The 15,764-nt window shown below is 44.0% G+C and overlaps 1 protein-coding gene across 2 annotated transcripts in view; it reads left to right on the forward strand.

Annotated features, from left to right (window-relative positions):
- TUBGCP3 (tubulin gamma complex component 3) overlaps nt 1–15,764 on the forward strand; it is an 89,774-nt gene that overhangs the window by 7,318 nt on the left and 66,692 nt on the right. For both annotated transcript variants that reach the window (XM_070408578.1, XM_070408579.1), the window contains exons 2-3: nt 10,753–10,860; nt 15,677–15,744. In XM_070408578.1, coding sequence (XP_070264679.1) covers nt 10,753–10,860; nt 15,677–15,744 — 176 coding nt within the window. The remainder of the gene's footprint in view (nt 1–10,752; nt 10,861–15,676; nt 15,745–15,764) is intronic.

Below are 15,764 nucleotides of genomic sequence, written 5' to 3' on the forward strand. Positions count from 1 at the left end.
GAGCTCCTCATTTGGAGCTCTTGTTGAAATGACTTCGGTTTTTATGGTTTAGATTTTAGAATCCAATGGCATTGGCCTTTCTTTTTTTTTATTGATTTTTTTAGAGAGAGAGGAAGGGAGAGAGAGTTAGAAACATCAATGACAGAGAAACATCAGTTCAGCTGCCTCCTGCACACTCCCTACTGGGGATGTGCCCGCAACCAAGGTACATGCCCTTGACCGGAATCGAACCTGGGACCCTTCAGTCTGCAGGCTGACGCTCTATCCACTGAGCCAAACCAGTCAGGGCTAGCCTCTTTTGAGGAACAGTGTACCAAGTAGCTCTGTGAATCTTAATATTGTGTCCTTTTCACCAGTTTCTTTGGCTTTTCACAAGGCAGGCTCTACCTCTCTTAAAATTCACTTCCTTAGAGAGGCCTCCCCAACACACCTATTTCAGGAAGTCTTCCCTGTAATTTGCCACCATGGTGTCCTGTTTGTTTCCTTAGTAGCTCTTATCACAATCTAATTACCTTCTGTATTTATTTGCCCCCCCCCCCCTTTTTTTTTGGTAGTCTCATTAAGGCTGCCTTGTTGACCACTATTTCTCTTCTATTCTTTGGGCCTGTGTGGTATTTGGCATATAGTAGGTGCTTAGAAATTATCCATTGAAATACAGATTGAGTTTAGTTATACTTAAAAGCTGAACAATACTTTGGTAGTATTAAACTAGAAATTTGTAGTTGACATTGTTTGATATTTCACACTTTAATCTCTGATGGTAGGTTAACTAAACAAAGAACAATTGCTTCTGCTAATTTTTTTAATAGTCTGGATTTTGTGTGTCTACCTGTGAATCACAGGATAGATAGATTTGGTTTAAGAAATAGCAGGTGGATTTTTCATATATTTTATAATTAGCAAGAAAGATAGATTGGAAATTTGGTTGGCAGGCAGGTAGGGAAATTGAAGTGTGGCTGAAGAGGTGGACATGAAATAATAAGCATACCAAAGGTGTAGAGGAAATGTAGAGAAAGAGGAAGAGGAGAGAATTTCTGTTATTGAAGAGTTTTGAATTTTTGGTAAAAGAAAATTCATAGATTTATGAAAATTTTGGATTAAGGATTTTTATTTTATACCACTAGAGGCCTGGTGCACGAATTCATGCACCAGTGAGGTCCCTGTATTCTTTTGTGCTGCCGCTTTGCCTCTGGCAGCCACTGTCTGTTCCGTCTCTGTATTTTGCTTTTTCCAGAGTATCGTGTAAATGCAGTCATATAGTATGCAATCTTTTGAGATTGGCTTTTTTCACTTAGCCTATTTGAGATTAATTCATGTTGTGTGTATCAGTAGTTCTTTCCTTTTCATTGCAGAGTGGTGTTTCATTGTATGAATGTACTAGAGCAGTGGTTCTCAACCTTCCTAATGCCGCAACCCTTTAATACAGTTCCTCATGTTGTGGTGACCCCCCAACCATAAAATTATTTTCGTTGCTACTTCATAACTGTAATTGTGCTACTGTTATGAATTGTAATGTAAATATCTGATATGCAGGATGTATTCTCATTGTTACAAATTGAACATAATTAAAGCATAGTGATTAATCACAAAAACAATATGTAATTATATATGTGTTTTCTGATGGTCTTAGGCGACCCCTATGAAAGGGTCGTTCGACCCCCAAAGGGGTCGTGACCCACAGGTTGAGAACCGCTGTACTAGAGTTTATTTATCCATTCAATCATTGAAGGACATTTGGGTTGCTTCAAGTTTTTGGAGTTGTGAATAATGCTGCTATAAACATATATGTACAGATTTGTATGTCACCATAGTTTTTATTTCTAAATACCTAAAAGTGTGATCATCAGGTCCTATAGTCTGTGTATGTTTATTTTATTTATTTATTTTTTTAAATCTTTATTGTTCAGATTATTACATTTGTTCCTCTTTTTTCCCCCCATAACTCCCCTCCTTCCAGCTCCCACCCCACCCTCCACCCTCACTCCCCACCCACTGTGTTCATCCATAGGTGCATGATTTTTGTCCAGTCACTTCCCGCATCTCCCACACCCCTTTTCCCCCCAAGAATAGTCAGTCCATTCCCTTTCTATGTCCCTGATTCTATTATAATCACCAGTTCATTCTGTACATCAGGTTATTTATTCACTTGATTCTTAGATTCATTTGTTGATAGATGCATATTTGTTGTTCATAATTTGTATCTTTACCTTTTTCTTCTTCTTCCTCTTCTTAAAGGATACCTTTCAGCATTTCATATAATACTGGTTTGGCGGTGATGAACTCCTTTAGCTTTTCCTTGTCTGTGAAGCTCTTTATCTGACCTTCAATTCTGAATGATAGCTTTGCTGGATAAAGTAATCTTGGTTGTAGGTTCTTGGTATTCAGCACTTTGAATATTTCTTGCCATTCCCTTCTGGCCTGCAAAGTTTCTGTTGAGAAATCAGCCGACAGTCGTATGGGTATTCCCTTGTAGGTAATTGAGCCTCTTTCTCTTGCTGCTTTTAAGATTTTCTCTTTGTCTTTTGCTCTTGGCATTTTAATGATGATGTGTCTTGGTGTGGTCCTCTTTGGATTCCTTTTGTTTGGGGTTCTCTGCGCTTCTTGGACCTGTAAGTCCATTTCTTTCACCAGGTGGGGGAAGTTTTCTGCCATTATTTCTTGAAATAGGTTTTCAATATCTTGCTGTCTCTCATCTTCTGGCACTCCAATAATTCTGATATTAGTCCACTTAAAGCTGTCCCAGAGGCTCCTTACACTATCTTCACACTTTAGGATTCTTTTTTCATTTTGCTTTTCCAATTGGGTGTTTTTTGTCGAATCTTTGGTTTGATTTTTGAGCTCCTCTGGTCTGCTATTGGGTATAATATTCTTTATTTCAGTCCGTGTATGCTTACTTTCTAATTTCTTTATCGTAGCATCGAGGGTCTCATTAGTTTTCGTGAGGCTCTGCACAAATTTATGGCAAGCCCTCAAAATTGCGATTCTTAGCTCCATATCCTCCATTTCTGTCATGTTTTTTTGTCTCCGCATCTTTTATGCTTTCTTGGTGCACCCCCTTGTGGTCTCTGTGCGCAGTCTTGTTCTAGCCAAGCCTTAATTGTAGTTAACACTAGAGGGATTTGACCACCAGGCCGACTGGCTGTAGGAATCAGCTGAGCGGAAAACGTCTGTCTTCTGGGGAGGCGCTAATCCAGCCTTTGCCTGAGGCAATTGGCAAATGGCTGTGCGCAGGGCCTGGGCGGGGTGGGCTCAACAGGGCGGAGGGAGAGAGCCGCTATGGCCGCTCTCAGTCCGTCCCCAGGGGCTCTGCCTCTCTGTCCCCACAACCGCTGCAAACCTCGGAGGGGCCGTAGCCAGACAGTCCCGCTTCTCCCGTTTGAGTCTGGGTCCCTAGAGACTCGCCCGGATCTGTAGCCCAGAGTCTGAGACTCACTCCTGATTGAAAACGACAACCGAGCCCTCAGCCGCCAGCCCGCTTTGTGCGTGCACCACCTCACCACCGCACCACCGTACCTTTAAATTTTCCACACTACGCCTCCTCTGAGCGTCGGAATGCTGTTGTTTTTGCTTCTAGTTGGAGAGTCTCTCCTCAGCCAGCCTTCCTGTGGTTCTGGTTGATGTCCGTTCCGACTTTTAGTTGTATTTTTGAAGTGGTTGTTTACGGCGGCAATCTCCGGTGTTTACCTATGCCGCCATCTTCGATTCCCTGTTCAGTCTGTGTATGTTTAGCTTTGAAAGAAACTGCCAAACTATTTCAGAGTGGCTGTACAGTTTTATTTCAGTGTAATGGAGCTTCAGCGGCTCTGCATGAGTCCTCACCAGCACTGGTGGTAGAATTTTTTACTTCAGCCATTATAATAGGTGAGTAATGGTATCTCATTTTGTTTTTAATTTGTATTTCCTTAATGAGTAATGACATTGAGTATCCTTCCATGTATTTCTTTGCCACTTATCTTCTTGGTGAAGTGTCTGTTCAAAACTTTTGTATGTGTCTTATTGGGTCTTTCCTCCTATTGAGTTTTGAGAGTTCCTTATGTATATATGGATTCAATTCCTTTGTTGGATATGTATTTCCTTTTTTCCTCGGTATTTTCATCTTTTATCAGTGTCCTTTGCAGAGCAAAAGTTTTTAATTTCAGATGAAGTCCAATTTATCAAAATTTTAATGGATCATAATTTTGGTGTCTTATGTAAGAATCTTTGTCTAACGAAGTCACAAAGATTTCTTTCATTCCCCCCCCCCCCCCAAGAGTGTTGCAGTCTTATGTTTTACAGTTATTATCATCTGAGAGTTTATTTTGTATATGGTGTGTGTTATAGGATGAGGTTCTTTTTTGAGTTTACCAAAGAAAGCATTTTTGTTTTTTAACATTTATGTAGTTTTTACCTTTTAGACTAAAGGTTTTTAAATTGGAGTTTTAAATTGATACCTTGGCTTCACTCCAGACCAATAAAATCATGATTTGTGAAAGATGGGTTTTAGAATATTTTTAATGAACTTTTAATTTTAGAATTTCAGATTTACAGAAAAATTGTAACAATAATAAAGAGTTCCCATATACCCCACAACCTTTCCCCCATTATAAGCATCTTACATTAGTATGGTATAATCTATACCAGCGATTCTCAACCTGTGGGTCGCGACCCCTTTGGAGGTGGAACAACCCTTTCACAGGGGTCGCCTAAGACCATCAGAAAACACATATATAATTACATATTGTTTTTGTGATTAATCACTATGCTTTAATTATGTTTAATTTGTAACAATGAAATTGGGGGTCTGATGTTTTTCTCATGATTAGACTGTGTGTTTGCGAGGAAGATCCCAGAGGTAAAGTGCCATCATATTGTATCCAGAGTACACACTATCAAGGTGGTTCATTGCCCTGGATCTTGATCTTGATCACTTGGTTGAGGTGGTATTTGTCAGGTTACTCCACTGCGTAGCACTCTCTCCCCTTTTTATACTCTACTCTTGGGAAGGAAGCTACTGTGCAGCCAATTATTAAGGAGGGTGTGTTAATATTTTATACACCTCCATGAGGGGCTAATATCTACAAAAATTTTTTAAGTTATGTGGGATCAATGGTAATATCCCTCTTTCATTCCTAAGTTTGTTTCTTTTCTTATTTTTCTTGGTTACCAATTTATGTTTCTCAATTCTATTAATTTTTGTTTTCACTGATTTTTTTTTCATATTTTTGTTTTAAATTTTATTAATTTTTGCTCTTATTTTTATTATTTCCTGATGCTTACTTTGAATTTAATTTGCTTTTCTTTTTCTAGACTTTATTGTATAAGCTGATAATATTGATTTGAGACCCATCTTCCTTTTTAATAAAAGCATTGTATATTATAAAGTTTCCTCTAAACACTGCTTTAGCTGTATCCCACACATTTTAATGTGCTTATTTTCATTCAATTCATGATATTTTCCAATTTCCCTTGAGACTTTCTCTGGCCAGTGTATTAAGTAGTAGTGGATTAATTGACTTAAATATTTGAGGATTTTTTTAGATAACATTCTGTTACAGATTCTTAAGTTAATTCTATTACTGATAGATAACATATTTTTTTTTTTTTTTTTTTTTTTTTTTTTTTCAATAATAATTTTTATTTCTTAAAGTATTACAAAGAGTATTACATATGTCTCCTTTTTCCCCCCCATGACATTCCCCCGGCCCCTACCCCCCGCCCCCCCCCCGTGTCTTGTGTCCATTGGTTAATCTTATATGCATGCATATAAGTCCTTCAGTTGGTCTCTTAATCCCCCCCCAACCCTCCCCAGGCTCCCCATTGTAGTTTAACATTCTGTTCAATGTTGCTCTGCTTCTGTATCTACCCCTGTTCATCAGTCCATACTGGTCCCCTTTATTTGTCCCAACCTCACTGGAGTAGTCTCAACCTCACCAGGGCCGTCTGAGCCTCACCAGGGCCGTTTCAACCTCACCTGGGTCGTCCCTACCTCACAGGGGCCGTTTCAACCTCACCGGGGTCGTCCCTACCACACCAGGGCCGTTTCAACCTGACTGGGGTTGTCGCTACCACACCGGGGCCGTTTCAACCTGACCGGAGTTGTCCCTACCACACCGGGGCCGTTTCGACCTGACTGGGGTCGTCCCTACCTCACGGGGGCCGTTTCAACCTCACTGGGGTCGTCCCTACCTCACGGGGGCCGTTTCAACTTGACCGGGGTTGTCCCTACCACACCGGGGCCGTTTCGACCTGACTGGGGTCGTCCCTACCTCACGGGGGCTGTTTCAACCTCACCGGGGTCGTCCCTACCACACCGGGGCCGTTTCGACCTGACTGGGGTCGTCCCTACCTCACGGGGGCCGTTTCAACCTCACCGGGGTTGTCCCTACCACACCGGGGCTGTTTCAACCTGACCGGGGTTGTCCCTACCACACCGGGGCCGTTTCGACCTGACTGGGGTCGTCCCTACCTCACGGGGGCCGTTTCAACCTGACCGGGGTTGTCCCTACCACGCCGGGGCCGTTTCGACCTGACTGGGGTCTTCCCTACCTCACGGGGGCTGTTTCAACCTCACCGGGGTCGTCCCTACCTCACGGGGGCCGTTTCAACCTGACCGGGGTTGTCCCTACCACGCCGGGGCCGTTTCGACCTGACTGGGGTCGTCCCTACCTCACGGGGGCCGTTTCAACCTCACCGGGGTTGTCCCTACCACACCGGGGCTGTTTCAACCTGACCGGGGTTGTCCCTACCACACCGGGGCCGTTTCGACCTGACTGGGGTCGTCCCTACCTCACGGGGGCCGTTTCAACCTGACCGGGGTTGTCCCTACCACGCCGGGGCCGTTTCGACCTGACTGGGGTCGTCCCTACCTCACGGGGGCTGTTTCAACCTCACCGGGGTCGTCCCTACCTCACGGGGGCCGTTTCAACCTGACCGGGGTTGTCCCTACCACGCCGGGGCCGTTTCGACCTGACTGGGGTCGTCCCTACCTCACGGGGGCCGTTTCAACCTCACCGGGGTCGTCCCTACCTCACGGGGGCCGTTTCAACCTGACTGGGGTTGTCCCTACCACGCCGGGGCCGTTTCGACCTGACTGGGGTCGTCCCTACCTCACGGGGGCTGTTTCAACCTCACCGGGGTCGTCCCTACCACACCGGGGCCGTTTCGACCTGACTGGGGTCGTCCCTACCTCACGGGGGCTGTTTCAACCTCACCGGGGTCGTCCCTACCTCACGGGGGCCGTTTCAACCTGACTGGGGTTGTCCCTACCACGCCGGGGCCGTTTCGACCTGACTGGGGTCGTCCCTACCTCACGGGGGCTGTTTCAACCTCACCGGGGTCGTCCCTACCACACCGGGGCCGTTTCGACCTGACTGGGGTCGTCCCTACCTCACGGGGGCCGTTTCAACCTCACCGGGGTTGTCCCTACCACACCGGGGCTGTTTCAACCTGACCGGGGTTGTCCCTACCACACCGGGGCCGTTTCGACCTGACTGGGGTCGTCCCTACCACACCTGGACCGTTTCAACCTCACCGGGGCCATCCCAGCCTTACCGGGGAAACAGGAAGTTTGGCCCTCTGTCCCCTGCCGGCGGCTCCCCACTAGACAAAATCTCCAGGCATTCCTGGTGGTTGCACATCCAGCGCTCCTGCCCTCCACCAAGTGCACAGACTGCCTGTCTGCTGTCCCCCAGCGCCCCACCAGAGACTGGGACCAGTGGGCATGTTTGTGCGCTTGCTGGTACAGCAGATCCACAGTGCCGGCCGAGTCAGGCCCAGCCCTGGCCGGCCCTGGACCCGACTCTGCCCCCCGATTGCGTCCCTCCCAGATGCAAGGAGCTGAAATCTGCAGCCTGCTGGGATGGGCTCTGTACATGGTGCTTCAGCACATCCTACTCAGTCTCAATGCGCTTCTTTCTATGCGAGGAGTTGAAATCTGCAGTTTGTTGGGTTGGGCTCTGTACTTGGTGTCACATCCTACTCAGTCTCAATGTTCTTTCTCTCCTTCCAGTTGTAGAGCTTCCACTGGGCCAAGTTTCCCATGGTTCTGTATGATAGGTGTTTGTCTGATATTTGGTAGTTTCGATGTTGTTGTGCGAGGTAGCACGCACAGGTCTCTTCCTTATGCCGCCATCCTGGTTCTCCTGGGTCTGCTTCTTGAGTGTGTCTCTCATGGCTGCGAGCAGTTGAAGTCTGCAATTTGTTGGGATAGGCTGCAAAAGCGCAGGTGGGTCTTTTTGTGCACCTGGCACAGCTTGGATGGGGATGTAAGTTGATTAAGGCTGAGACTCAGGGAGTCGCCATGGCGGAGCAAATAGCACTGGCTGAGTCTCCGCGGCCCCTTGAATCTCTGCCAGGGCTTTGTGTCCCCCAGTGCCGGCGAACAGCTGTGCAACAGAGTCTCCCTCGCTTTCTGATGGCTGCAAGGCCGTGCTGCCTCTCCCTGTAGGGTCTGGTGCTTCATGATCCCGCCTGAACCAGCTCAGTGGATTTGAAAGTTTGCAGAAGAAAAGGCGCTTCTACTTGTGGGTCTGGCACAGCCCAGATGGGAATGTAAATTGCTTAGGGCGGGATCACAGGGAGTCGCCGGGGCGGAGATTCAGCGGCCCCTTGCCTATCCAGGACACCAGGACTTTGCGTCCCCCAGTGCCGGCGAGCAGCCGAGCGCCAGAGCCTCCCTCGCTTCCTGACCGCTGGAAGGCCGTGCCGTCTCTCGCCTTGGGGCCTGGGGCCTCAGAGACCCGCCCGAACCAGCTCAGTGGATTTGAGAGTTTGTAAAAGCACAGTCATTCCCTCTTGTGCCTCTGGCACAGCCCTGAGGGTAGGGCGGGGTCACAGGGAGTCACCAGCGTGGATGAAATAGCGATGGCGGCGTCTCCGCGCCCCTCGCCTCCCCGGGACACCACCAGGACTTCTTGTCCCTCGGTGCCGGCGAGCAGCCGCGTATCAGAGCTTCCCTCGCTCTCCGACCACTGCAAGGCCGTGGCCGCCTCTCCCTGTGGGATCTGGGGCCTCAGAGACCCGCCCCTAGCAAGCCCAGAGGATTCGAGGGTTCGTAAAAAACCGAGAATCCATTTGCAGCCCGCGTGGCGTGTGACTGCGTACCTCTGGTTTTGGTGCCTCCGTAGCTCCCACTCAGTCTCACTGTGCTTCTTTCTTTTCCTCCAGTTGTAGATCTCCCACTGGGCCAACTTCCCCATGGTTCTGAGTGGCGGTTGTTTACTTCATAGTTGATAGTTTCAATGATGCTGTGAGAGAGCAGCACACACAGGTCCGCTCCCTACGCCGCCATCTTGGTTCTCCAGATAACATATTTTGGATAATTTCAGTTATTTTATATTTAATACGGCTTATTTTGTGACCCCCCGCCCCCCAAATGTAGTTTGCCTTCAGGAGAGTTCCATGTGCATCTGAAAAGAATGACCTTGACCTTTGTTGATGGATGGAGTGTTCTGTAACTTGGATGTAGTTGGGTGTTGTTGTTGAAGTCTATATGCTGGCTCACTTTCCCATCTATTTTTCTGACTACCAAGAACAGCACTTCTTATAGTGGAGGCTGTGGGCTGGGGTTTTAGTTTTGTTACTGGTTTTTATTTGGTGTAGGATTTGGCAGCACACTGCAGCGCGGTTGAGCTTTAGTGGAAAGGTGGAGCTGGATGTAGGAATTTTCACTCCCAGTGTGGAGGTGGGGGTGGGGAGGGAGCTGGATCCTTAATGTTCCATCCTCTACTTTTACTTCATATTCTTTGCTCTTTTGGTGTTCCATTCAGACCCTGTTTGGTTTGCTTGGGTAAGGCAATCAAGCAGTTGTCGAGGATCCAGGAGTCAGTTTTCTATCCAGACTTTCAGCCAGTCCTCCTTCTACCCTACTTCATCCACATCTTCTGAGGTCCTGAGTTCCCTTTCTGGAGCCTCCCTGGGCTTCTTTGTTTCTTGGCCTTTGTCTCCCCTAACCCTTTACCCCAGTAGGCATGGAGCTTCAGGTTTCACTGTCCCCCTGAATCAGTTCCCACCAGCCCATTTGCTTTCCAGCTTCTCACATTTTGTTGACTTCTCTTTTGCGTTGTTTCTGCCTTGTTTTCTTTGCCCTTATTGATTTATGACTTAAAAAATACAAACAAACTTTGGTCCTGGCCTGTGTCACTCAGTTGGTTGGAGCATTGTCCTGTGCAGGCAGAAGGTTGCTGGTTCAATTCATGGATTAGGGCACATACCTAGGTTTTGGGTTCAGTCCCTGGTGGGGGCGCATATTGTGACTTTTCCTGTTCCTTTTAAAAAAAAATGATTATCAGTCCAATGTGTTTTCTGTCTCTTAGAATTTTTTCAGATTATCTGGCCTGCTGTCTCCCTTTCTTATTTTATAGAACTGTTATTTATTTATTTATTCATTTTGATTTCTTAATAGCTTTTCCACCCTCTCATTTTAAAACCTTGGGAAGGTAGAAGGTAAGTACATGTGCCAGTCCACTGTCTTGAACTAGAAGCTTCAGGTGATCAAAAGTGATTGGCATGCAACAGACCAAAGAATTTCTGAGGGAAGGGGGTGGGAAGTTTAACCAAAGAATTTATATGCATTATGTGTAACCATGGACAGAGAATAGTGCAGTGAAGACCTGGAGAGGGGTAGGGAGTAGGATGGAGGGGATCAATGGGAGAAAAAAAGGATACATCTCTAATCCTTTCAACAACAAAGATAAATTTTTAAAAATTAAAAAAACCTTCAAGACAAAAAAAAAGTGATTGGCAATAATTTGCATTCTTTTATTTACCTTTCAGCTGATGTAGCTCAACAGTTCCAGTATGCTGTGCGAGTTATTGGCAGCAACTTCGCCCCAACTGTTGAAAGAGATGAATTTCTAGTTGCTGAAAAAATAAAGAAAGAACGTACGTATTCTTCCTAAATGTTAAAATATGTTGGATTCATAAACTTGCCAAACCTTAATGTGCACGCACACACACACAGGGTGGGGCAAAAGTGGGTTTACAGTTGTTGGTATAGAAAATAATACATTAATCAATAATATAAAAATAAACTCTGTACTCATCACTGTTAACCTACTTTTGCCCCACCCTGTATATAGTTCCTAAGGCACTATTATCTATTTATCTGTATGTTTCTATGTATGTATATGTATATATGTGTATATATGTATGTTAAAAATAAAGACAATTTAATTCTGTCTTTTGTTAGAACATAGTGTAAGAGAATTGTTTAAATACTATTATAACAATACTAGAGTCCCGGTGCATGAAATTTGTGCGCGGGGGACGGGGCGGGGGGGGGGTGTTCCCTCAGCCCAGCCTGCACCCTCTCCAATCCGGGACCCCTCAGGGGATGTCTGACTGCCGGTTTAGGCCCGACCTGCAGGGATGGGCCTAAACTGGCAGTCGGACATCCCTCTCGCAATCCGGGACCGCTGGCTCCTAACCGCTCATCTGCCTGCCTGCCTGATCGCCCCTAACTGCTCTCCCCTGCTGGCCTGATTGCCCCTAACTGTTCTCCCCTGCCAGCCTGATCGCCCCTAATCGCCTCTGCCTTAGCCCCCGCCACCATGGCTTTGTTTGGAAGGATGTCTGGAAGACGTCCGGTCTAATTAGCATATTACCCTTTATTAGTAAAGATAATTTGGTTTAAGAGTGTGAGGAGATAAAAGGATTTACTATAACTTCCTGCTATCTTACGATTTGTAGTATTTAATGTAATGCACCTTTTGACCAGAAAATATAGAACAGTATTTTGGCAATAAACAGCTCTTAGTGAGTCAAGTATTGCTTCTATTAATTGTCAACATCCAAACTTATAGTACTTTAGAATTTATTATGTGAACATTTTAATTCTGAGGTGATACTGAAAGCTTTCTTGAACGTTGTTACCTTAGAGCAATAGTCGGCAAACTGCGGCCCCTTGAGTGTGGCTCTTCCACAAAATACCATGTGCGGGTGCGCACGTACAGTGCAATTGAAACTTCGTGGCCACACTCAAGGGGCCAAAGAGCTGCATGTGGCTCGCGAGTCGCAGTTTGCTGACCACTGCCTTAGAGAAAAAAGCTTTCCATTTATTAGCACTAGGTTACTAATGCATTCTTTGTAAGGTGGAGCTCTGCTGTCCCTCTGTACCATGGAATATCTAAAGGAGGGAGGCTTAGAGCATTGGGACCCATGTATGAGAATTGCTCTTGTCCGGCTGGAGAGTTTTTTTTCTCTGGTAGCCAGTTCCCCACTCTTCAGTTTTCTGGGCAGTCTTGAGTCCAGGTCCAGTTGCCTGAAAAGCAGCTACCTTGAAAGTCAGTGGTTTTCCTACTGGGGCCTTGCTGTTAAACTGCCCAAATGAAATGGGCTTTGGCCTTATTTCTAAGTGTGCTGGGAAACTGGTAATGACATCTAGGAGATCTGTTCTTGGCACAGTTTCCCACCCTCGCTGTTGCATTATTAACTATTTGGCCATTGATCTGTGTGGATGTCCTTTTTCAGAACTGTGTAACTGAGCTGGATGGTGAGGTAGCAGGTGCTAGAGTTGAGGCTGGGGCATGTGAGTAACTGGATCTGGCCATGGCTACATTTACATGTTTAGAGGTTGATGAGCAATGCAAGTCTGAAGTGATGATTCTGCTGATATGAGTCACTTAGTGTGTATGTCTTATTTAAGGTAGAGAGGTAAAAATGCAGTATTTATCCAGCTATCTATATATGTAAAAGGCTAATTTGCAAAGTGTCCCCTTGGGAGTTTGACCGGGAGACCGAGTTCAATCGCTTGCTATGATGTGTGCTGACCACTAGGGGGCGGTGTGAAACGAAGGAAGGCCCTGGCCGGCAGCCGGCAGCCGGGGAAGGGAGGCCCCAGCTGGCAGCTGGAGGACGGCTCAGGCCAGCAGCTGGAAGACCCTGATCTGCCCGATAGCTGGCAAGGCCTAGGGACCCTACCAATGCACGAATTTTGTTCACCGGGCCTCTAGTTAACTTGTAAGAACTTATTTTCCTTTCTTATTATAAAGCTGATATATAAGAACACTGTACTCTGTTCTTAAACACTGATGATTATTACATTCTAGATTATTTTTACATTTTAGGTTATTTATATTTTATATTATTAGTGAGAACTCCATCTATTTATTGGATACTATATTAACAGACCAATCCCTTTGCAAATTTACATTTCCAGGCCTCCTGGTGAGCATGCTACACATATGTGTAGTAGCTAAAAAAAAGTTTGAAATTCAGACTTAGAGAACTGGCAGCTACATTGTTGCAGTATATGGCAAGGAAGTGTTGGAATTTCTTTTTTTAATAAGAAAATACTAACCATGTACAGTCTTTTTCCTGTGTATTTTCTGTGTTTTTGAAATAAGACTTGCTGTATATTGACACAGTTTGCCTCTGCCCATTCCCACCAGGTGTTCACAGCTTCTGTTAGGTACCCCTGCCATTATCCTCTCAGAGTCCCCAGCACTTATGTAGCCCAGTTATAGTTCATAGAATGTTATTGATGGCCCTCTAATGTAATGGTCATCATTGATCTATCATTTTTCAGTAATTCTTACACATAGTTTTTATAGTTTAACATTTTTGAAATTTGATTAGTTTTTTAAAAAATATGTTTTTATTGATTTTAGAGAGAGAGGAAGGGAAGGGGAGAGAGAGATAGAAACATGGTTGAGAGAGAAACATCGATTGGCTACCTCCTGCATAATAACCCTTGCTCTGGGGATGGAGCCCGAAACCTGGGCATGTGCCTTGACTGGGAATCAAACTGGTGAACTCTGGGTGCATGGGTCAGCACTCAACCACTGGGCTACACCAGTCAGGCTGAAATTTGGTTAGTTTTTGATAGATGATTGAGTTACAGTAGTTTTGTTCTCTGGAATAATACAAAAAAGTTAAATTTTCCATTTTATGTGGCTCACGTGAAGTATGAAACGCTAATATGTTTTATATTGAAACAAATTGCAAAACGCATCATGTGTGATAAAATTTAACACCTATTAGTTTCTTAATTTTTCACATTGGTGAGTGGAGTACATTGTAACTCAAGGTTCGTTTTGCTATGTTTAGCAATCTGTTAGATGAAACTTTTCTTTTTTTGGTAAATATTCTGTGTTCATTTTTATTTGTATTGGTTTGTTGTCCTGTGGCTAATTTTATATCTGGAATTAGTGTCAGTCTCATTCTATAAAAGAGCATTATTTAATTTCATGGTAGTGTTTATTTGGCATATTTTTTATGTAAGCTTTAAATGATAGTAAAGTATATTAAATTTTGGTTGCATTAGTTTTGTTGAATGCATTTAGTAAGAATACATTTTAAAGATAGTTTTACCTTTTGGCATAGGAAGACTTGAAAGTGGAGATGAGATGAGGATGATGTAACCTCTGGTATGTGGTTCATATAATCAGTACATGATACCAGCACCATTTCCTAGCTAATAAATATGAGAAAGTGTTGAATGTAAAGTCAGTCATTGTCTTTCTAAAAATGAATTTGAACATTCAAAGCTCAGTGAGTTTAGCTGATGAAATTTTAACACATTGCGTACCGCATAGAAATCTCTAAGACATACGCCAGGGGCCGCACGTTTTTGGGCAAACTGCACGTTATTTAAATCATCATAATGCACTTTAGGTGTTGTTTTTCAATAATTATAACATTTCTATTTACAAAAACAATTAAACAATTAAAGTTCCTAGTACTTTTTTAATGTATGGTACTGCGGAAAACATTTTCCTCTATGAAGAAAAACAAACAAAATTTACATAAGTATCTAGATTCGCTCCTTTTTCCATGGGCGTGAAAAATGAGAACACTCGTGAGCGGTCCTTAACAGATGGCGCGCGAAACACGAGAAAACTCCTGAGCGGTACGAAATGTGTTAAGAAAGCAGTCCTACTAAATTGGGATAAATAAACACAAAGGTTACTTGGAGAAGCTCTTAGCTAGCTTTTAAAAATGGTGCCTTTTCTCGTAGGTGTAACGGGCTTCTTAGAGAGAGATGGTGCATGAGTATTATAGATGTGGGTGAGTGGGGTCTCTTCCCTCAGGGATCCAAATCCTGTGTGTAGTCTTCTTCATGGAACAGAGTAGAGCATGGACTTCTCATTTGTAATCGGGAAATTTGTAAGTGTAGTGGCAAGCATCTGAAATGCTTACTAATAGAATGAATTAGTGGGTGAAAGTAAGCTGTTTTGATTTTGATTTTGAAACAGTAATTGGCTATTAATTTTGCTGTATGTGTTAACAAAAATGCTTTGAATGTATAGTTTTAAGTCAGACTATTATGAACAGTATATTTTTTTGTTACTACCCTTTGAATTTAGGGTTCCGAAGATGTTTTCACTTCACATCCCTCCCTCCAGATAGCAATTATTAACTATGGTAGTTAAACTGATGGTAAGAAAAACTACATTGTACTGTTTATTCATATTTATAGATAGAAACTAAAAGGTCTCATTATTTTTTTACTTGAGTTAATATTTACATAAACTATTTGATTCCAGCCTAAAGTTGTCCATATTTTCCCAATGTCAGAGAGATTACATGAATTGACCAATTTACAGAGCTGAAATGTCACTCATTGTCTAGTTTTTTTTGATTCTTAAGCTCAGGATTCTTTTCAGACTCAAGTTGTTTGTTACTATAGGTGAAATAGTATAAAAATGAATTTTGCTGTATGTGACTAATATACTTATTTTCTTTTCTAACTTTACAGTGAATCGACAAAGAAGAGAAGCAGATGCTGCATTGTTTTCAGAACTCCACAGGAAACTTCATTCACAGGTATTCACAAGTATTCTGAA

This window comes from Myotis yumanensis, unplaced genomic scaffold, assembly GCF_028538775.1.
Source record: "Myotis yumanensis isolate MYYU_CA2020_CCGP unplaced genomic scaffold, mMyoYum1.0.hap1 SCAF_3, whole genome shotgun sequence".
Taxonomy (NCBI): Eukaryota; Metazoa; Chordata; class Mammalia; order Chiroptera; family Vespertilionidae; genus Myotis; species Myotis yumanensis.